The 22,510-nt window shown below is 48.5% G+C and overlaps 3 protein-coding genes across 10 annotated transcripts in view; 2 read left to right on the top strand and 1 right to left on the bottom strand.

Moving 5' to 3' along the window:
* The window catches only part of EFR3B (EFR3 homolog B), a 98,214-nt gene extending 94,166 nt beyond the window's left edge, over nt 1–4,048 (top strand). For all 7 annotated transcript variants that reach the window (XM_025261440.3, XM_025261445.3, XM_025261444.3 and 4 more), the window contains one exon: nt 37–4,048. In XM_025261440.3, the coding sequence (XP_025117225.2) occupies nt 37–142 (106 nt within the window). In that variant the 3' untranslated portion in view covers nt 143–4,048. The remainder of the gene's footprint in view (nt 1–36) is intronic.
* Nucleotides 4,049–5,918: 1,870 nt separating this feature from the next.
* Nucleotides 5,919–13,676, bottom strand: POMC (proopiomelanocortin). Of its 2 annotated transcripts, none has more exons than XM_025261448.3 (3): nt 13,508–13,676; nt 9,167–9,348; nt 5,919–6,758 (listed from the first exon to the last, which is right to left on the bottom strand). In XM_025261448.3, the coding sequence occupies exons 2-3, from the start codon at nt 9,296–9,298 to the stop codon at nt 6,093–6,095; spliced, it is 798 nt and encodes a 265-aa protein (XP_025117233.1). In that variant the 5' UTR covers nt 9,299–9,348; nt 13,508–13,676; the 3' UTR covers nt 5,919–6,092. The 2 variants fall into 2 exon arrangements, with proteins under 2 accessions (XP_025117233.1, XP_006055130.1); XM_006055068.4 differs by having other exon boundaries at nt 9,167–9,318; nt 13,508–13,669.
* Nucleotides 13,677–18,941: 5,265 nt separating this feature from the next.
* On the top strand, nt 18,942–19,503 carry LOC102411044 (dolichyl-diphosphooligosaccharide--protein glycosyltransferase subunit 4-like). The gene has a single exon (XM_006055069.3). It carries the CDS (start codon nt 19,162–19,164, stop codon nt 19,273–19,275), a length of 114 nt encoding a protein of 37 aa, XP_006055131.3. The 5' UTR covers nt 18,942–19,161; the 3' UTR covers nt 19,276–19,503.
* Nucleotides 19,504–22,510: the final 3,007 nt, after the last annotated feature.

Below are 22,510 nucleotides of genomic sequence, written 5' to 3'. Positions count from 1 at the left end.
CCTCATGTCTTTCTCTTCCATGTGTTTCTGCCCCAGGCCCCCTCCAAGCCCATCAGGAACCATCACTGCAGCCTATGGCCAGCCTCAGAACCACTCGATCCCCGTCTATGAGATGAAGTTTCCTGATCTCTGCGTATACTGAATTCAAGACACAGCTTCTCCGAGGGGCAGGGTCTGAGGGAGGAGCTTGCCTTCACGCCCATCCCTATGACATGGAAACCTAACTGGGATCTCAGAGAATAAGCACCTTGGACAGCAGCACCTCCCCAGTGAAGCAAGGTGGAGCCCCGGGCCCCCTCATCTCCTATGCGCCCCTCCCGTCCCTGCTTCCTCCTTGTCTTCCCTGAGGGAGATCCGGCCACCTGCCCCTCTGGGGCCAATAATCATACCACCTGTGCCCTTTGTCTCCTCTGTGTCAGCCTGGGGCCAAAAGTGAGGGGGTGGAGGGGAGGTTCTCCAGAGAGAGGCTGAGGTCCTAGGAAGCTGTGCTTAACGTAGTGAGTGATGGCTTTCACGCGGAGGTTGAGGGGGGTGAGGGGGTGGTCCTGGGCAGGGAGCAGCACAGTTCCCATTTCCCCAGGAGGGAACTAGATGGAGACACAGGAAGCTGAAGATGTGATAAGGAGGAAGCGAGGCTGGCTCCTCCTGCAAAGCAGTGGGGTGTAGGAGCTGGAAAACGGGGCACTGATCTCTTCCAGAGCATCCCCTCCTCCTCCCCCATTTGAGGGACCAAAGGCCTCCAAATCTTTAATGTCTCTTCCACTCCCTGGCTCACCCTGCACCTCTCCTTGGTTCTTTCTAATGTTGGTTAATATTGAGCCCTTATAACAGGAGCTGGGGTAGACACCCCGTGGCAGGGGTGGGGGGCAGCAGAGGATGAAGCCGCTGATAGAGGGGGCTCCTGCTCCCCAACTGCTGGCCTCCTGTAGGGGAGCAGCAGGCAGAAGTGGGCAAGTCTGTCCCCCTCTGTAGCGTCTCCCCTCCTTCCTTCAGAGGGATGTTCTCTCGAGTTGATTCTCTCTCTTTGATGCCTTTCTTCCTGAAGATCCCAATGTGAGCCACCTCTGGTGGAACCTCCCCTAGGCCTCTTCCTGGGGAAGCACCCTCTGGCCCAGGGGAGCACTTTGCTTCTTTTCCAGTCTACCCTACTATAACTTTTGAGCTGATATGACTCATAGGAAGGGGAGAATGGTCAAATGATTCCTCCCTGGAGAAACTGCTTTTGAAAAGAGGGAGAGTGAGTAGATTTCTTGACCCAAAGGAACCCCTTTTGACAGCTTTAGACAGCATGGGGTGGGGTCAGAAGCAGGCCATTTCTGCTAAGGAGAGGGCAGTCTTCTCGAGCCCCCCTCGGATCACACCCCTGTGCATGGCCCAGCACAGGTGCACTGTGAGAGCCTGGTTATCAGAACAGAGAGGTATATTTGCCCAAACCAGGAGACTCTGAACCTAGGTACTTTCTCACTGCATGTGCAGTAAACTTGTTGGATAGTGGGGCTGTCTGACCCTCATTCCTGTAGTTTCCTGCCTTGATCGCTGCCTCTGTGCTGCAAGCCTGCAACTTCCAGAGGGTCTACACGACTCTGGGGCCAAGGGGGGCTGGCCCCTGCTCCCACAATGGCCTTTGGCTCTGCGATATGGCTTTTGGCTAATGCTCAACCCAATTTTACAAGCATGGACTGAGATCTCTCTTTAATATCTCTTTATTAAGAAACCAAGATTAAAATAACTAGAAACAAACTTGAAGACAAGTAACCTTTGGAAAACATGTTGGAGAAAATCTAAATCTTGAAACACAATCATGTCTTCACCAGCTCTTCCCCTGCTCAGCTTTGACATGAGGCCCTGTTTCTCTTTCATGATTCTCTGACTGTGGGGTCCACCCCATGCCGTCTGTACTCTGAGCCCCGCCTGGGGGTCCTGGCTCTGGGACTTGGGAGTCATTCTTAGAGCCTCCTTCTAGTACCAGCCCCAGAACCAGAGACCTCCAGGTCCATCTACTGTCTCTCCCTCATCCCCACCCTGGGAACAGAGTGAAGGAAAAGGTGCAGGATGTCCGTCTTCATACACTCCACTGCTGTTTCCTGTCTGAAACAGCTTTCTCTTTATGCCATCGCTGCCTAGCAGAGATGTGCTGCTTTTGGAGACCTGGCTGCATCTTGAGCAGCCCTCTTCTCAGTTTCAATTTAAAGTCACACTCAGTGAAATACTGTCTTGCCTGCTGACGTGCTGTAGAATCTGGCTTCTGGCCAAAGATGCCTCGGAATCAGAAAATTGAAGATGAACATTAATTCAAACAATTCAATGATAAATTAAGCAGTCTCCTTCACCCTCCCCTGGCCCTCCCAAGCCCAGGGAGAGAAGCCAAGTGGAGAATGGTGGGTAGCCAGGCCTTCAGCCTTCCTGCCTTCCAAACCCTATGGGATCTAGTGACACTGTGTCAAGTGACCAGCCCTCTTTGCTACCCTTCTGTGTTACGATTTTGAGTTAACAAAGCCATCCAAACCAGTTGCTCCCCCAAACCACTGAAGACTCATCTTCATGGGCAAGGGTAGGGCCCATTGGCTCGAATACTGACAGAACCCAGTAGCACGGATATACTGGGGATTTGGAAGTTCACTGCACTTGGTTGAGTCACATGAGTGTGTCAGAAGCAGCTGGGAGGAGAGCCCCAGTGTGACCCTGGAGGCTCCTTCTGGTTTTCCTTGCAAAGGGATCCACCATGGCCTGTGCCTGTTCCCATTTTCCTCTTTCTGAAAAGTAGAAATAAGTGATTTCTTGACTTCTGAACACCTCCCCAGAGGAGGAGCCTGGGTGGATCAGAAGAAGAAATAGAAAAGTCCTCAGACATTCTCCTCTGTCCAGCCCTCCACCTCAAGCATCAGTATAGACGAATGAGCAGTGAAAAGGCAGGGCTGGGACCATCTACAGTGCCTGAAGTGCAGGAGTCATGGAGGCGCTGCCCTTTGCCCTGGTGTTCTCAGTCCCAAAGGGTATGTTTCAACTGGCTTAAGGATCAGAACAGCCTTGCAGTTGCTTTGATGCCTAAAAGGCCAGACCTCTTGGCTTCTCTTGGGGCCCCTGGGTCAGGAAACCTTCCAGATACTATTCCATTGTCCCTGGGTAGAAAGTGTCTCATTGGGAAGTGAGGCTATTTCTCCCAGTTGCTTTTCATGACCATGAAGTGGCAGCTGGCCAGTTGGGGCTTATGGGAAAAGACTAGACCTGAGCTGTTAGGCTGAATATTAAGTTTGATGGTAGAGAGGGAGGGAGGCTCCTCAAGGCAGGCCACATCCAATTCTCTGGACCCACAGACCCTGGAAGACAGCTTGTGGTGAAACAAGGTATCTGCCTTATGTCTGGGGAGAAGGCTTAGGACAGCGTGTTACTTCTTCATCTCATGACCCTAGAAATCTTCTAGTTAAAATGCCCTTTATCCCAAATCTGGCCTAGGATGGAAGTCTGCAGAAGAACGGTGGTGGTGCGGCCTGCCAGCTGGGGGAGCGGGGAAGGGGACACAGGCCTGTGAGAGGGCTCTGTGGTCTATTTTCCATTCTGTCTTTTATCACCACCAGGTTGACCAAGTCTTTTCTCCTTCAGGGGACCTTGGGGCCCCAGCCCAACACCGTCCCCTTTTGAGCTCTTCCTCCATGGCTGTTGATTCTGGCGTATGGAGTGCAGAGCTGTAAATCCACAAATGCTGCAGCGTTACTCTTACATTATAACATGTCTGTGTCCACTTAAGACCTTCATGACCTGGTTGAGTGTGTGTGTGCCCATGCGTGTGCATGTGTGTATAATGTAGTTCATAGTTGACAATGTTTGTATATAATTGCTGATGTATTTATATGTGAGTGCAGAATTAGTGCCTGTGGAAGTTTTCTGTATTTTGAACTTATTGAATCAAATTTGAAGGAAGGGGAAGGAGGATTGGGGTGGGGGGTGTTCGGTATGTAGGAAGAAGGACTCCTAGCAAGATTATTCTTTAGGACTATTAGTTGCGAATTCCCAGTGCCCTTTTCAAATAAATGTTAATGTTGTCACTGCACAGTTGTGTGTTTGATTTCTTTAAAGTAAATGGTTTTTTGAGATGCAAACAGGATCTGAAAATACCACCAGCATTAACCACTGACATTTAGCCACCCCCACCTACCATTACTTTACTTGCCTTGAACAGAAGGGGAGTGAGTGAAAGGATGCTACCAAGATGTAAACAGGAGGCCCAGGATTCCCAGCATGGGAGCATCCTCAGATGGGAAGGCCTGGGACATTGCTTCATTACAACGACTAGGATACAACCCCATTTCATAGAACTCACATTGAGGGAGACTTTATCTTGAGTCTGGCTTTCTTGTTCCCTTTATATCAGGACTTCCCAGGTGCATTCCAGTTTTAATTGTGAATGTCCATATCAAAATATGGAGGTAAATATGGAAGTGCCATACAGAAATATTCCCCAGCCGGTTTTGATCTGTATCATCCATTGATGCAGTTGACATGGCGACGTGCATCTCTGTGTATGCACTCTGTGAACGTGTGACTACAAACCAGTGGCCCCAACTTTGTGAAAACATCTTGGGGACATAAGAAACACAACCCCTGGCCTCTACCCTCATGGAGCTTAGTTTCCTTGAAAGAAAAGAGCACAATATGTGTGTGCAGTAAGAAAGTTGCCATCCGAGCTGGACAGCACGCTCTCCAGTGCAGAGGGGCTGACTGCAGAAACCCTGAAAATGAACAGGCTTGGCTGCAAAACACCCCATCTTTCCCAGTAGAAGTGGACTTGAGCCTGGATTCATGTTGAAAACAGTGTAACATTCAAAATAGAGGGGAATGGTGGAGAATTCCAGGCAGAGGATGGAGGAGGATGGAAGAAGTGATAAAACCAGGGAAGTGGAGTTTGGTAAGGAGAGTGAAACTCATACAAGAGAAGAGCTCTTGTATGTGTCATGCCCAGTTGTTTGGAATTGATGGAAGAGTGGGGGTGGGGTGATTGTATCTTGAGCCAACTACTGTGGAGAAAGCAAGATTTTGTATATATACATTAATATGAAGAATTTATACAATGGATTGGGGAAAAAGCAACTGGAGACCAGGATACCAGTTGGTTAGGAAGCTATTAGGCTAGTTGAGGCCTGAGTGAGAGCACTGAGCATGAAGAGAAGGCTGACGCTGGGCAACCTAGGGAGGACAGAGCTTGGGTATGACAAGCAGGTCAAGACAGACTTCAGTCTTGAGCCCCAGAGGCTGGAAGAAGCATCTGTGCATCCTGTATTTCTACAGATGTGTTTCCATGGGTATACGTCTATGTGGGTGAGACCCTGTGTTTGAGAGTATCTGAGGGTAGCCTGGGAGAGCAGTCAAATCTGAACCATACCAACCCTCAGGTCTCACATTCAGCCTTTCAGTGATGAAAAGATGACCTCTCCAGTTTCTCATTAGCCCTCATACAGTACTCATAATAGGAAGGAATGAGAGAACTAAACTTTGGCGACGTTCAGAGACTTGCCTAAGTTCTCACAGACTGCTAGATCCACGTAGGCATTAACCACAGCGTCCTACCTCGGAGTCCAGACACCTCCCAGTTCCCGTGGGGGCTCATCTGTGTCCCACTGGCTCTTGGACTTCGGAGGGAACCAGGGTAATAGGAGGAATCCTGTCTTGGAGGAATCATCAGCTGGCTGATCAGTCTTTTCGCACTCAATGGAGAGTGGGAAACGCAGCACACTGAGCCATCACCTTATTTGACCTCTAGAAGACCCATTTGCTAGGGGCGGGGAGGAAGTACCCTTTCCTTTGATTCTCAGTATATCCTGTTAAACATACCAACACGTAGTCACATGGAAACCACTATCGCCCCTCCAATATGTACTGCCCTTTACTTGATGGAAATGTGTTTTTAATTCACCCAGTCAATATTCGTGAAACTTGAAAGGTTTTATTTCTTAACTACAGACAGCTTTAAGAGTCGGGATACCTGGAGCCATCACTGCCTGGGCGAATCCTCACCCAGGCTGCGAGGCGGCAGGAGGGCAGAAGAGAGGCCTTCGGGGTCAACTTTCCGCGGAGAGAGGCCCCTGCAAGCTGCGCCCTCACTGGCCCTTCTTGTGGGCGTTCTTGATGATGGCGTTTTTGAACAGCGTGACAAGGGGCGTTTGGCTCTTCTCGGAGGTCATGAACCCGCCGTAGCGCTTGTCCTTGGGCGGGCTGCCCCAGCGGAAGTGTTCCATCTTATAGGGCTCCGCGTCCTTCTTCTCGGCCGCCTCGGCCTCCGCCTCCGCCACCAGGCCATACTCCAGCTCAGCCCGGGCGGCCGCGCTCTCAGCCTGGGCCTCGGGGCCGCGCGCCTGCTCGAGCCTCTCCCCTGTCAGCTCCCTCTTGAATTCGAGGGGAAAGGCCTGGGCCGACTCGTCCTCGGCGCCGTTGGGGTACACCTTCACCGGGCGCCGCTTCTTGCCCACCGGCTTGCCCCAGCGGAAGTGTTCCATGGAGTAAGAACGCTTGTCCTCGCGCGGACCCGTCTCGCCATCATCGCCGCGGGGCCCGGGGCCTTCGCCCACCGCCACTTCCTCCTCGCGCTTCTGGGCCGCGCCCCCAACTCCGCTGCTGCTGCTACCATTCCGACGGCCGAAGCGGTCCCAGCGGAAATGGCCCATGACGTACTTCCGGGGGTTCTCAGTCAGCGGCTGCTCGTCGCCGTTGCCGGGGAACACCGGCGTCTCGGCGGAGAGGTCGGGCTTGCAGGCCCGGATGCACGCCTGCGGGAGAGGGGGCGAGCGCGTCAGGCCCCGCCCACTCCAGGCCGCGGCGTTCCTCCGCCCCTCACGCGCGCCGCCTGAGCCCTCCACTCCCTCCGCACGTGCGGGGTCGCCCACTGGGCGCCTGGGAGATTGGGCCCACTGAGCTAACTGCGGAGGATATCTGCCCACTCCCACCTGTGAGCATACCCAGACGTCTGAAGACTCAGCTCGGACAGCGCCTTTTTTGTCCGCTGGGCTCCTGGTACGCCTGCCCGGCAGCTATAACAAAATCCCCGTCCCACTCGATGGTGTACTTGCATTGTAGCTTTGTGGGTAGTCTATTCAGTAGTCGTGGCTCATGGGCTTAGTCGCTTGTCAGCATGTGGGATCTTCCCAGACCAGGGATGGAGGCCCTGTTCCCTGAATTGGCAGGCGGATTCTTAACCCCTGGATCACCAGGGAAGTCCCCATCTCTGCTTTGGAGTGACATGGCTCAGACGGTAAAGCATCTGCCTACAACGCGGGAGACCTGGGTTCGATCCCTGGGTCGGGAAGATCCCCTGGGGAAGGAAATGGCAACCCACTCCAGTACTCTTGCCTGGAAAATCCCATGGACGGTTCACGGGGTCGCAAAGAGTCGGACACGACTGAGCAACTTCACTTTGTGGGTAGGGTAACCGCCCTAAACTTTATAAGCCAGATATATAGGAATTCGTCAATAAATGGTAGGTGGGTGGGAGTTGTCAGCACTTAATGAATAGTGAGTAAATAAATATGGTTCAGTTTGAGTCTGGGAAGGGCATTGGGTTGAAATTTGGGAGAAGTCTGGCTTCCAGGGCTTGTAGTTTCAATAATGCGTCAGCCGTACCCCAGTGGTCTGCAGACTTACCTCATGCCCTCCCCTAGCCATCTCCCTCCAAACTTGCCCACACCCATCTGGAATTTTCCCTGGTTCTTTCAGGTCTTGCGAGCTGATCCTGTCGTTTCCTCAATCAGTGAGCTTAGGGAGGGGGCGACTCACTTCCCTTTGCCTTTCTAACTGGATGGAAGGATAGGAAGTCAGGATTATTTCCATCACAGGGGTCATGGAGTCCTGTACATGGAGCCCTGTCTGCTTTCTGTGACTAGACAACTGAGGCACACATTTGCTTAGGAAAACGACCTTGAGGCTGCAGCCTTGAGTTTTCAGTTATTCGGGACAACAAAGGAGGAAAAAGAAGGATCCCACCCACTCTGTTGATTTGGGAACTTCATACTCCAGGAATTTAGAATTATAACACTGCAGAATAGTAACAGTGGAAAACAAAAATTATCTCATACTTCTCTCCCCTGGACACATAATGATACACAATTTCTCAGAGAGGAGAAAGGAAGTTGGTAAGGTTCCACAGCCCATTGACAGAACTGGGACTGGACTAGAACCCACAGACTCTGACCACAGCCAGTGCTTCTTCCCTGGTGAGCTCTCAACAGGCAAGACTGTGCAGTGGGTGTCTCCAAACAAGAGTGTCTTGGGTCTCTCCGAAACAGAGCTCACAGGATTCCTGGGCTCTTTACTTCTATTTTATATTCTACATGTAACCTGCTCTGTTTTTGAGAAAGTCTTTCTCCATGTTAACTCAGCTTCTCTACTGACAAAACACACAGAATGCAGTGATGTGCATTCCACCCTCGCCAGGCAGGTACAGGCAGTAGGCTGGAACTCAGTCATGGCCACCAGAAGTGTTTCTTGTAGCCTTGAGTTGGTATTGTTCCTCATTTATACTTCCCAATACAAGTAAATAATAACAAATACACACGCAAGCTATGATGACCTAGAGGGAGTTCCAGCCTGGCACAAAGGGCTTTGAGATGCTATGGAAAGGCTGCAGAAGGTCAGTCCTCGAGAAGCAGGAGGTATTTGGCACCAGTTAGTGGAAAATGGCACCTGAGTTATTCCTTCTAGAGCTGGTTTGTGGTATCTTCCTGACTTTGTAACTGGTAGCAGATATAAGGAAAGAAAAATGGAATGGAAATGGAAAGTGATATGAGGTTATCTAAAAAGGAATAATTTCAAGGCTAAAAGATTGAAAGAATAGGTAAGGTCAGTCAAGGGAGCAGTTATGGTTATTACTATGATTAGTATTGTTTATTTTAATAGCACTATCTCTAAATAGTTTAAAAGGAGTGGATCTCTATACAAGAAGACAGGGCAGGAAGTAAAGAAAATCAAGAAGACATTATGGACCAGACCCATCTCCCTGAAGCTGCTTCCTCCCTTCCTTGGTCCAATTCTTACTTCACCCTAGAGGTCTATTCCTGCCCTTGATTGAGTTAGCCATATCTCTGAAAATGAATCTCCCCTTTTGCATGCTCCTTTCTTTGTGCTGTCCCCACCCCAGTACCATCTGATACCCAAATCAAGATGGCGGCCACAGCCCACGTACCAGCAGGTTACTTTCCGTGGTGAGGTCCTGACACTGGCTACTCTCCAGGCACCAACCACGCACTTCCATGGAGGCCTGAAGCAGCAAGGCCAGCAGCAGGGCGCCCGAACGACTGCTGCACAGTCTCGGCATCTTCCAGGCAGGCTGAGGCTCTGCAGAGGCAAACAAGATGAGTGGGACCCCTGCAAGGAGCAGAACAATGTTGGCCACTCATCAGGAAGGACCATGAGCCAACATTAACAATACTCTCATTTGTGGAGCTCAAGGCTTTTTGAGGACAAGAGCAGCTCAAGGAGCAGGTTGGTGTGCAGGGTGGTCGTGTGAGTTGTAATAGAGAGGAGGGCAGTGGGACCTGGGTAAACTGCACAATTTTCCCTTTATCTCCTATTAAAAATTAAACCCCAAAGGATGTTAGGGCTGGAAGATATTTTAGGGATCATTTGGTATGACCCCTTATTTGAGAGATGAGGAAACTGAGACAGAGAGAGACAATGACTTGGGTTTTTCACAATGAGGTATGGCCAAGTTCTGAGCTTTTCTATTTCCCCATCTTCAGGAAACTAAAGTTCTAACACTCCAGATTCAAGGAGTAACTTGGGAAAGACAAAGGACTGTGAAACTCCTGCTCAAGATGGTCTACTCCTGTCCACCAGGATTCTATTATTCCTCAGAAATTCTACTTCCTATGAGTAGTAGGTTTGCATAATGGCAAATGAAACCTCTGTCCAACTGAGCCAAAACCTCAGCCAACCCAGTTTGATGTCCTGTACATAAATCACTCAGGGAATCACTATTTCCCAGACCCCTGTGACTTTGGAGATTTATTTTTAAAGTAGACCCCCATTTAAAACTAGTTCATCTCCTGAGTGCAGTATACGTCAGACCTCGTCTTGTTCTCTGAGTCTCTCAAATGTAGCCTGAAATAGCTGGACTTGAAGATGCTGTTGGTGTGGAAAGGAAGGACATGATCACACAGAGCAGAAGGGAACTACATCACATCATGAACTCCTGCCAAAGACACTTTCTCAGAGAAATCAGAAAGCACCACTGGGCAGATGCTTAATTAAAGAGGTCCAGATGCAGTAAAAGGGAGAATCAATGCTGCCTTTTGCCCTCTGTGCCCAACATTTTCCCCATCCCTCTAGCTTTCATACTGCCCTGCCACCCCTCACAAGGTCTCCCCTCCAAAATGACCCTAAGCTCTGTTACCATGCACTCCACAGTCAAATGCAGATCTTTTCAACCCAGCAGTTATGGAAGAAATCTAATTAGATAAGAAAAGAAATTTATATTAAGGTGTAGATGACTAATTGTCTCTCCTGATTTAAAAATATCTGCCCAAAGGAATCTCCTATCTGTGAAGGCATGGGCCAAATCTTTTTTAATAGGGACAGCTTTGGAAGTGAAATTTCCCCCTGGCTCTCATTGTCTGCTTCAGGAAGCCACTTCCTTCTCTCTGTCCCACCCCACTCCTTTTCCCAAAAGCTGAGCTGAAAGGGCTCCCTTCTGAATGGTTGCCAAGCACAGCCCGAGTGTTTTCAGAGCAGCCATTAGATGGTGCTGGTAGCCAGTGAGCTGGCCTATCTGCATCACAGGATAACTAGAACATTGGTCAACCTGGTGTCCTGTTGTGACCGAGGACAGGATGCTCCTGTTGTAGACTTTTGGTGCTCCAGTTCAAGTACAAAGCCTGAATTTGATGGACAAGGTAATTTATGTTAAATCTCTGAGACCACACAGCACATTTTGGTCAGAAAAAATGCCCAAGTTTAAAAGAGAAGCAGAAAAGTGGTAGTTTTATATTACTATGTTGTTGTTGTTGTTATTGTTTAGTCACTAAGTTGTGTCCAACTCTTGCAAACTCATGGACTGTAGCCCCTCAGGCTCCTCTGTCTATAGAATTCTCCAGGCAAGAATAACTAAAGTGGGTTGCCATGCCCTCCTCCAGGGAATCTTCCCAATCCAGGGATCCAACCCAAGCCTCCTGCATCTCCTACATTGGCAATTGGGTTTTTGTGTGTTTTTTTGTTTGTTTGTTTGTTTTTTTAACCAAGGCAATGGCAACCCACTCCAGTACTCTTGCCTGGCAAATCCCATGGACAGAGGAGCCTGGTAGGCTGCAGTCCATGGGGTCGCTAAGAGTTGGACACGACTGAGCGACTTCACTTTCGCTTTTCACTTTCATGCATTGGAGAAGGAAATGGCAACCCACTCCAGTATTCTTGGCTGGAGAATCCCAGGGATGGGGGAGCCTGGTGGGCTGCCGTCTATGGGGTCACACAGAGTCGGACACGACTGAAGGGACTTAGCAGCAGCAGCAGCAGCCACCCAGGAAGCCTTATATACTATGGACAAGTGTAAAATAGCATCTTAGTAGAGAAGAAAGTAAGGAGAAGGCAATGACACCCCACTCCATTACTCTTGCCTAGAAAATCCCATGAATGGAGGAGCCTGGTAGGCTGCAGTCCATGAGGTCGCTAGGAGTTGGACACGACTGGGCGACTTCCCTTTCACTTTTCACTTTCATGCATTGGAGAAGGAAATGGCAACCCACTCCAGTATTCTTGCCTGGAAAATCCCAGGGATGCAGGAGCCTGGTGGGCTGCCATCTATGGGGTCGCACAGAGTCAGACACGACTGAAGCAACTTAGCAGCAGCAGCAGAGAAGAAAGTAAAGTCATACAGGTCTGACAATCCCCTCGACTATATTTCAATTCTTCTCAAAATTGGCCATTCTGGGATGACTTCCATTTTCTAAAAACCTACCTCATGATATCAGACCTTCCTGAAAAGTCTCAGACAGCGTTTCCTCTCTTGCCCCATGGGCTATATAATACAACACGATAACATCCTCACTCCCCACCTCTCAGAGCTGAAATCTTCTGCTAAAAAATTAGTTAACTTCCTGAAAGCAACTTATCTTCTTTCTGTTCATGTATATTTTGTATTTTTCTACAATAAACAAATATTACATTGTCATGTTTTTAAAGCAATAAAGTAATAGGTAGATGTCAAATGTGCTTTTTTAAGTAAGGAGTGTCAAATAATTGAAAGCTTGGAAAAATAAATATAAACTTGTAATTTGCTAATCTTGACATTAACTTTATAATAGAACTACACTAATTAGGAATTCGTATGTGTTGATGAATTCTCTATGAGCTAAACAAAACATATTTTGTTTTATTTAATTTCATTTTTAATATTCTTTTCCATTATGGCTTATCACATGATATTGAATACAGTAAGACTTTGTTGTTTAATCCATCCTATATATAATAGTTTGCCTCTGCTAATCCCACACTCCCAATCCTTCTGTCCCCCACCCCCCTCTAAAATTGGCCCTCTAAAATTGCACACTGGCCATGCCAGTCTGTAAAGATTAGAGGAACAGAGATGCAGAGTTTCGTCCTGGCACCATGATACACACCCATCAAGTCCTAAAACAATGTCAAAGGAATATTACATCATTAAATAAACCATGATCTATAGATCTTAACACAAGACAAGTGCTTCTTCCAGCACCTCTGTGAGAACCACCAGCTCCCCTTTATACACGAAGAATTTGGGGGATCCAAATGCTCTGCAGACTCTCCCTCCCTCACTGGGAACCCACCTTGCCTGAGCCTGCGTCTTGTCTGAGCTTCCATCGCCTCCTACGGCTGCTGCTGCTGCCCTGCGCTCTAAGGTCTGCAGTATTGGAGGTCCGTTCTGCGGTCCTATTGAGAGCAGGGTGGTTCAGGACCGTGGACAGTTCCCATCCGGGCCACCTCTTTTTAACACCAGCAGCTCATGTAGAGCAGACGGTGTCATTCTCTTAAGCGCAGCCACGTCGGGGGCGCTAAGGTGGGCAGGGAAACGAAGTTTCAGAAATCTAAATTCAAAGAAGTCTGGAACGCAGGGAGTTTGTTGTCACTTTTAGCCTCTTCTCTTCTGCCCCCGTTTCCAACATCAATTTACGCTAGAGTATATGGTATCTTTTAAGAAGTGACACCTACCCGGCAAATCAGAAGTCCCAAAAGACTGGGTCTCCTGGAATCTCCCCAGAACAGGGGTAGGACTCCTCAGGAGTCCCTCTCCCCGGGACAGACGCGGCCGCCAGCTCCTGAAAGGCACCACTTTCAGCGTCGCTGCGGCTCTCCGGCCGTCCAGAGAGGCTGGTCCTCGCCGCTCCGCTGCCAGCGGCTTCCCACGCCGCGCCCAGCACAGAAAGTTTTCAAAGAATTCAGGACGGCGGCAAGACAAAAGATGCCTTTGAGATCGGAGCTGGGCGACAGCATCCCGAGGCCCCCGGAGCAGGGGGTCCGGGGATAAGATTGAGGTTCCCCGCCGCTGCGCCCTTACCTGTCACGGGGAAGCTGCCTCGGGCGGCTCCCGCTGCGCCGGGGCGAGGATGTTCAGCGGCCTCTCGGTCACTTTTCTTCCCTTCGTTCTCTTCCGTCGCGCCGTCTTGTCCTACTCGCTCTCCGCGGTCTTTATATACTTGCGGGGCCCGCCCGAGTGGGCGCTAGACGTTGAGTGGACTTCCCGGCAGCTGCAACGTAACAGGCAACTCCCCCGTCCATAGGAAGAGGGAGCCGTGGGGGCGCGGGAGGGGGTTTCCAGGTAGGGGCTGAGCTGGAGAGCAGACGTGCCCGGAAAGGGGTCTGGATCTCTGTCCCCTGGAGGCTGGAATTAACACTCTCTTGCTGAAGGACACACCTGGCAGCCGTCAGGAAAGAACTTAATTAAGGATGGTTTTGGGTCTCCAGTTAGGGTGAGCGGGAGGCTTAGCACCCCGGTGTGGGGCTGGCCTGGCCGGGCTGGCTGAGATCATTAACGAGAGGGCAAAGTTACCTGTGTGCCTGCTTGGGCTGGCATCTGCCTCTTTCGCATTTGGAGGTAAATATCACCACCCAGGGAGTGCGTCTGTGATGCCTCTGATTTCCCCAACGTTTGGAAACTGTGATGAGAAAATATCAGGAGTCGTCACAATCCCTGTGGTACAGGTTGGAGGGCCCCAATGTCAAGCCAGGGAGGAAAGAATGGCACTCAAACCTGCAATGGAAGAGTCTCTACCTTAACCTGGAGTAAAGAACCAAAAGCAAATTGTGGGAAGCAGTGGGGGTGAACAGGAGTGCTGGAACTAAACTGAACTTCAGAAAGGTTCTTGCTTAATGTGTCATTTGCAGGAAATTTCTTTATTCCCAGATGCTCTTTTGGACTCCAGGATACCCTAGAGAATTTCTGGTTGGCAACATTGGCTTTATACTCAGCAATCCTTTTCTTTGGGGTCACAAGAGAGATTCACGCTCCTTAACAGTTAAATAAGGTATTATTACCTGGCCTTGGCCTCTTTCCAGGGTCATCTCTTACCTCTTGTATCCTGGCACTTTGACCATTCACAACATTCCCATTCCCATAAACACTATTTTCTCAAGCCATCACCTCTTTGTCTATGCTATTCCCTCCTAAAACACCCTTTCTCCTTCCAACCACCTGGGGAAAATTAGACTCTTGCATTAAGATTTAGCTTATCCATCATCACCAGTTCCCTGAAGGTCTCCTTGGTCAGTTGTCCTTCCAAGGCATGAAACATGATCATCTCTGTTTTCCAGAGAAGCCCACACTCATCTCATCTGTGTATGTAGCTTGCATAGCTGGAACAAATTCCACTCTGTTTTCCATCTTTCCTCTTCCAGCCACTCCTGCCCCACCCCTGCCACTGCCAGGCTTATGAGCCCTCTCAATTAGAGATTCTCATTTTTCTCTGTACTATTTTTATAACTTTAAGAGGCAGCTGATGGTAGCAAAAGAGCCAGACCGGGAAAAGTTCAGATTGACCCAGCTTCTGTCCTGCTCTGTCAGTTGGGTTCTTAATTACACGCAGCAGAACCAACTTCAGGGTATGTAAACTGACAGACCATTGAATCACATTTAGAATCACTGGGAAGGCTGGGCAACCAGGATCCAAAAATGGGCAGAGAAAAAGGGTGGCTGGAATCATGGCCACTGGTCGGATCCAATGAGAAAGACAAACAGACCACTACTGGGAACAAGAGGCCACAAGTCAGGCATTGGACACAGATGTCACTTCTATGTCCAGGTTGATGTGATGTGATGTAATGTGAAGTCGCTCAGTCTTTCCCAACTCTTTGTGACCCCATGGATAGTAGCCTGCACCAAGCTCTTCCATCCATGGGATTTTCAAGGCAAGAGTACTGGAGTGGGTTGCCATTTCCTTCTCCAGGGAATCTTCCCAACCCAGGGATCGAACCCAGGTCTCTCACATTGTAGACAGACGCTTTCCTGTCTAAGCCACCAGGTTGCTGCTGCTGCTGCTGCTAAGTCACTTCAGTCGTGTCCGACTCTGTGCGACCCCATAGATGGCAGCCCACCAGGCTCCGCCATGCCTGGGATTCTCCAGGCAAGAACACTGGAGTGGGTTGCCATTTCCTTCTTCAATGCATGAAAGTGAAAAGTGAAAAGGGAAAGGGAAGTCACTCAGTCATGTTCGACTCTTAGAGACCCCATGGACTGCAGCCTACCAGGCTCCTCCATCCATGGGATTTTGCAGGCAAGAGTACTAGAGTGGGGTGCCATTGCTATTCCCATTTTGACTGATGTCACCAGAAAGGATGTCACCACCCTTGCTTCATTGTATCACTAGCTCCTCTTTGAAAGCCTGGAGCAGGTGCTTCTGATTATCTGAGATGATAATATGATTTACCCCTCTCTTCTCCGATAAGGTGGTAAATTACATTGTTGATTTTTAGTGTTGTACCTACCATGCATTCCTGTTCTATGAGCCCAATTTGATTATGATGTGCTATCATTATGTAGCATTGGGTTCAGTTTACTAATATTTTATCTAGTATTTTTGCATCTATGTTTATGAGATCAACCTGTAATTTTCCTTTCTTGTAAGATTCCTGTTAGGTTTTGGTGTCAAAATTATGCTGTCTTTCTAAAACAAGTTGGAAATCCCTCCACTGACTCCCATTTTTTCTAATTTAATAGAAGACTTTGTGTACAATGGTGTTTATCTCTTCCTTAAATGTTTTCCCAAACATTTGTTTTGTTAGTGGTCCCATCTAGGTCTTCAAGGTTGCTTGTTTGTTGAATGGTTTTAAACTACAGATTCAATTATTTAAATAACACTATTCCAATTGTCTATTTCTCTTTGTGTAAGTTTAGTACTTCTAAGTATTTGTCCATTTCACTTAAATTTTTAAAATATTTTGGCTTGAAATTTTTATTATATCTTCTTATTATCATCTTAGTATCTATGGAATCTCTAGGTCCTCTTTTATCTCTAATACTGGTAATTTATTAATATGTCTTCTCTCTTTTATATTTATTTTATTAAGGCTTACAATTTTATTAGTATTTTTAAAGAATGAATTTCAATGTTGATGATATTCTGTTACATTTACTTTTTTCTATTTTCAAAATTTCTACTTTATTATAATTTCTTACCTTCTAATTTCTAATTAACTACTCTTTCTATTCTCTTGAGTTGGATATTATAAATAAATGTTTTTACTTAGATAATTGATATTCAACCTTCCTCTTCTTTTTGACATGTGTATTCATGGCTATAAATTTCTAAGTATAGCTCCAGTTGCATCTCACAAGTTTTGATATATCATATTTTTATTACCATTTAATTTAAAATATTTTGTTTTCATTGAAATATCTTAATTGACCTATAGGTTATTGAGAAGTGCTCTGTTTAACTTTCAAACATTGGGGGTTTTTTAGATCTGTTTTGAAACTACATTTTAGCATAATTCCTCTGTGGTCAAAGAACATACTTTGCTTCTAGTCCCTTGAAATTCGGGGAGCTGCTTAATGGATGAACATATGGTCCGTTTTGATTAATGCTTTGTGTAAACTTCAAAAGAATATGTATTATATGATTGCTCAAATATTCTATATCCTTTCTATACCTATATTCTTTCTGATTATTTATCATCTTAATTCATTAGTTACTAATAGATATATGTTTTTTAAGTCTCCCCATTAATCTTGTGAATTTAACTACTTCTACTTTTGATCCTGGCTTTAAAAAAAAAAACTCTTTCCAGATATCTAATGGTGAATAGGAGCAGTGGTGGAGGGTAATATAGGACCTAGGGTAAAGATGGCAGAGAGTTACTAGAACATGGTTGCATGCTGATGGGAATAATAGTAGAGAAGGGAAAACTGATGCTGCAGATGAGAGTCAGAAAAACCAAGTGATCCAAGTCTTAAGTAGAGTGAGGTTCAGAGGAAGAACCTGGCCTCCCAACAGTGGAATGCTTTCCTCTTCCAAAATAGAATATAGACACAGGAGACTTGTAAGAAAAGCCATGGGAAGATGAGTGATTCTGTACCAAAGACTTTACCTTTTAACCCAGAATTTCATGAGGAAATATCTGACAGTTATCCTAAATGCTGTCTAAGACTATTCACACAACGTTCATAATAGCAATGAAATGAAATACACTAAACATCTAGGGTGTAATTATAAAAACAGTATACTTATAAAAATTATAGTAAAGCTATGCAATGGAGTACTTTGCAGTTATTCAAAATAAAGTAGATGTTTAGACAAAAAGTAACTACTGTATGTTGAGGGGAGGAAACATGATAAAGCATAAATATACAGTTGACCCTTTGCTGCACAGGTCCACTTATACTCCTATTTTTTTAAGTAAATATGTACTACTGTCCTACATGATCATGGTTAGACCATGGCAGTGGGACTGCAGATAGGGGTAGCTAACTGTGGAACTTGAACATCTGTGGATTTTGGTATCTGAGTGGGTCCTAGAACCAATTGTCCACGGAAATGGAGGGAATGACTGTAAATACAGAGAGATAGAAATAGAGAAAAAATTAAAAGATACCAGAGTGTTAATAATGGTTGTTCTGGTTATTTAATACTAGATCACAACCTACCCCCAAAACTTGATGGGTTTTTTGTTTGTTTGTTTGTTTGTTTTGCTAAGGCCCAATTTTATTTATTTATTTGGTTTTAACATTTTGGCCACATGGCACGTGGGACCTTCCCTGACCAGGGATTGAACCCACATGCCCTGCATTGGAAGTGCAGAGTCTTAATCACTGAACCTCCAAGGAAGTCCAATGTGATGGCTTTAAACAACATTTATTTTGCTCACACATCTGCAGTATGGCTAAGGTTTGGCAGGGCCAACACATCCCTGCTCTACTTGGCATCAGCTTGGGCAGCTCAAAGCCTGGCTTCTATAAATCATCTGAAGCCACTCACTCACATAACTGGTTCCTGACTGGGAAGACTCAGCTGGGGGCAAGGAGAGCTGGGGATCCTCAGACATTTCTATCTCCATGCAGTCTGGCCATGTGACCTCTTCAGCATGCCTTAGGGGAGCTAGACTGCTTCCACAGAGCCTCAAGCCTCCCAAGCATGCATCAGGAAGTGACTTGCTCTGCTGGCTAGAGGGAGTTAGCAAGGGCTTCCCCAAGAAGGGGATGCTGAAGTGGGTTGAGTCTTGATACAGTCTGTCACCGGGATGAAGACAGGAAAGTCATTCCAGGCAGAAGGAACAGCATGTGCAAAGGCCTCAAGGCAGAAAAAGCCTTATGTTCACAGAATGCTGGTACAGGTGGTAGAGGGAGAGAGGGAAAAGACTGGAAACAGTCAGAGGCCAGAGGCAAGGAGCTGGGGACCATTCAGCGACTGGGTCAAAGGAGCCGCAGGACCAGCTTTCTGTGGCAGTGAGGAGGATGATCAGAGGAGTGGGAGCCTGGAGCCAGCAGGGGGTGATCCAGAGTCCAGTGCTCTGCTCCAGGGCCTGGGGACCAGTCCAGCCGGCAGTGGGAGCAGTAGGGCAGAAGAATTGACAGAGGCAGCTTCATGAACTACTTAAGAGGTGGCATCAGTGTCAGGTGAGAAGTCATGGACACTCTCCCCATCTGAGGTCGCATGGATGGCACAATGTGGTGTCAGGGTTAAGAACACAGCTCTGGGGAGCTGAGCCCAGCTGATCAACATGATCACAGACGTGCAGCTCACCATCTTCGCCAACATGCTGGGCATGTCGTTCTTCCTGCTTGTCGTTCTCTATCACCACGTGGCCGTCAACAATCCCAAGAAGCAGGAATGAAAGTGGCGCTTTCTCTGCCCCCAGGGTTCCAGGACATAGTCTGAGGCAAGATGGGAGGGTGTGAGGGGCCTTCACACTTCACTTCATCCCTTCTACACATCACAACATACAGAGCAACTCCACCTGGATTTTTCCAAACAACTTTTATTTCCTGAAAGTCTTCCTTAACCCTATGGAACAAGAAGCTGCCACTGAATAGGACCCAGTATAGGGGCTACTTTCTTTTCTACTACCCCAACAAATATAAAAATATAGATTTTTGTGTGTGTGTGTGGTGCCAAAAAAAAAAAAAAAAAGCACAGCTCTGAAGCCAGAACGACTGGTCCTAATTCTGTTCACCCACTGCCTAGCTGTGGGTGGCTTGGAGCAAATTCCCAGCTTCTCTATATTAGGTGTTCTATCTGCAAAATGAGAGAAATGACTGCTCCCGCCCATGTGGCTGTCATGTGGCTGAAAAGAGGTGATACATGTAAAGATGGTAGAGCAGGGCCTGGCGTTAGTTAGCCCTTATCCTTATTATCATGGACTCGCTGGTGACAAGAGAAACTGCCTGGGTGGGAGGAAGGAGGGAGGAGGAGGGAGGGAGGGAGAGAGGGGAAGAGGGAAGGAAGAAGGGAAGGAGCGAAAGATGGAAGGAGACCGGAACCGACATGAGTCTTTGGCGGAGAGCAGATGTGTTGTTCGGAGGGCTTGCAGTGAGGATTCCTGGGGCGGGATGATGCGTCTACACCTGGCTGTGGGCATAGGGCCAGGGCTCCTCTCGTCACCCCAGCTTCTCACCTCTGAGGGTTTAATTGGAAAAGCGATGTCACCAGGGTGTGAGTGCGTAACAGAGACAGGTGTGGAGGCAGCCTCCGCGGGGAGAGGAAGGGCTGGACGGAAGGCAGCAAGCACCGGGTGCCAAGAGCCCGTCATGGGAGGGGGCACAAAGAGGGTGGCCTGGTCCCCCCAGCCTCCAGGCCCCCGGGGCCAGGCAATAGGGACCATTTCACTGGGGAAAAGAAGACTCTGGGACAAGGCTTGCATTTCGAAAACTTTGGGGCAAGCACCAACTCAAGCCTGGAGGGTCAGAGTGACTCCCACCTCCATCCTGGCTGCCCTTCTTCACTTTCACTCCAAGTCTATGCTCCAAGTCGCAGTGGGCAAGCCAAGGAGGCTGCCAGTTCCATCTCGAGTCAGAACCACTCTGCCTTCTCAGGGGCTCCTTGGGCCCATCTGGGGTCTCTGCCGGAGGGAGTACTTCATTCCTGCTATGGTCTGGGTCACGGGGTGGGGGTGGGGGTGGGCCTCAGGACCACTCAGCTGGTGCCTCTGGCTGCAAGGGGACAGTTCCCAAACCAGTGTATGAGAAGTTCCTGGCAAGTGTGCCTGGTCAGAACTGGTGGTCAAGAGTTATTTGCAGAGAGAAGGCTGGAAGCAGTGCCTGAGGAAGGGAGCCCCTCTGAAGCCTAAGTTTGCGGAAGCTCACAATCCTCTAAAGCACTCTCCAGATCTCTTCTGTAGGCTACGCGAACCTGAACCTGAGAGGTGGTCTCCCTCCTCACAATGTGTCTGGATTAGAAATAGCCCAGCACCTGCCCCTTCATGAACATGTCTGGTGGGGACAGCAGGAAGAAGCTCAACCCTCCCTGGCTATAGCACCTCAGGGCACACGGGCTGCTTTGGAGTGACTCTGGCGCCCCATGTCTCCTCTTTCACAACTAAGAAGAGAGGACACCAAGTGTGTTTTGGGTGCCAGGGAGGGGGGCCTCCTGGTGAGACAGCAAAGCAGAGGTGGATCCTCAGTGAGGGAAACAGGGATGGGAGGGGTGATGAATGGGGGCAGGAAACAGGATCTGGCCCAACCTCGGCCCTGCAGAGAGGAGGGCCCATGGGAAGCACACAATAGGGCGGGGTTGGGTGGGGGCCTGGTGAGCAGGCTTTGGGCAGGGGCTCTCTGCCCTCCAGCTGTGGAGGAGGGAAGGGAGGACACAGGGCGGAGAGAGCCTGGAGAGGAAGAGACAAGCTGAAGGGCCTCAGGGAGGAAGGGTCAGAAAAGGGCCAAGCCCAGGCCTTGGGTCCAACTGGTTGTTGGGCAGAGGATGAGAGGAGGAAGTCAGGCAGGATTTAGGCATGGCGCTGGGGGAGTAGACCAGGAGGACCAGAAGAGGGTGGGGTCAGGTGGGGAATGGCTGAGACACCATGACTGTGAAGCAGCTGCTGTTCAACATGCCCTCCGCCCAGTGCCAGGCCCCCATTGGGTGCTCACATGGGGCTTCCCAGGAGGTGGGGCTTGGAGAGCCAAGCTGGGGGCCTCATTCATTTAAGGAATGTTTATGGACCCCTCTGTGTACCAGGAGAGATCCGGCTTATGCTCCCAAGAAGACTTCAGTTCTAAAGGGAAGTCGATAATGAAGTAGTCCACAAATAATTTCAAGTTGTGATAAATACATATTCTTGTCTGGAAACCCATAGACAAATAAGCCTGGCAGGCTACAGTCCATGGGGTCACAAAAGAGTGGGACATGACTTAGTAACTAAACAACAACAATAATGATAAAAACTATGAAGGATGGGGAGGGGAAAGGCTTCGTAGCAGAAGGAAGCCTGTGCAAAGACCCTGGGGCAGAGAAGAGAAGGGGTTCCTGGTGCTGCTGGAGAGGAAGCAGGGAAAGGGAGCAATCCTTGGAATGAGGGACACAAGGGGCCAGGCCTTGGAGACTGTGAAGGTGGTCAGATGACAACTTAGATTTTATGCCAAGCACAGAGGACAACCATTTCTGGGTTTTAAACAACAGAATGACAGGATCCAGTACAATTTCTTGAAAAGACAGCTTTTAGGGATCGAGAACCAATCAGAGAGCAAGCAACCAATGGCCTCTTTGGAGGGGGGGGTCAGAATCAATAGTACTTGGAGCAGATGTGGAAATGAAGCAAAGGAGGGGGTGGGGTTAAACATGGTTCAAATTTCTGGCTTGAGCAGCTAGATGAGGTGTGGGGCCTTCAGTGATCTGGAGAAGCCTAAAGGGGCAGTTTGGTTTGGAGGGAGAAACCATGAGCTCTGTGACCTTGGGCAAGTTATTCAAATTCTTTGAGTTTCTCTGCTGCTGCTGCTGCTGCTGCTAAGTCGCTTCAGTTGTGTCCAACTCTGTACGACCCCATAGATGGCAGCCCACCAGGCTCCGCTGTCCCTGGGATTCTCCAGCAAGAACACTGGAGTGGGTTGCTATTTCCTTCTCCAATGCAGGAAAGTGAA

The sequence above is a fragment of the Bubalus bubalis genome, chromosome 12, assembly GCF_019923935.1.
Source record: "Bubalus bubalis isolate 160015118507 breed Murrah chromosome 12, NDDB_SH_1, whole genome shotgun sequence".
NCBI lineage: Eukaryota > Metazoa > Chordata > Mammalia > Artiodactyla > Bovidae > Bubalus > Bubalus bubalis.
The sequence above is the reverse complement of the archived record's forward strand: the minus strand, read 5'-3'. Positions and strand labels throughout refer to the sequence as shown.

Bases quoted from the DNA above. Each gene is read 5' to 3' on its own strand.
- POMC (XM_025261448.3), bottom strand. From the start codon at position 9,298: ATGCCGAGACTGTGCAGCAGTCGTTCGGGCGCCCTGCTGCTGGCCTTG. The intron at 6,759-9,166 runs GTACGTGGGCTG...CCTCTCCCGCAG, and splicing joins CCACGGAAAGTAACCTGCTG to GCGTGCATCCGGGCCTGCAA.
- LOC102411044 (XM_006055069.3), top strand. From the start codon at position 19,162: ATGATCACAGACGTGCAGCTCACCATCTTCGCCAACATGCTGGGCATG.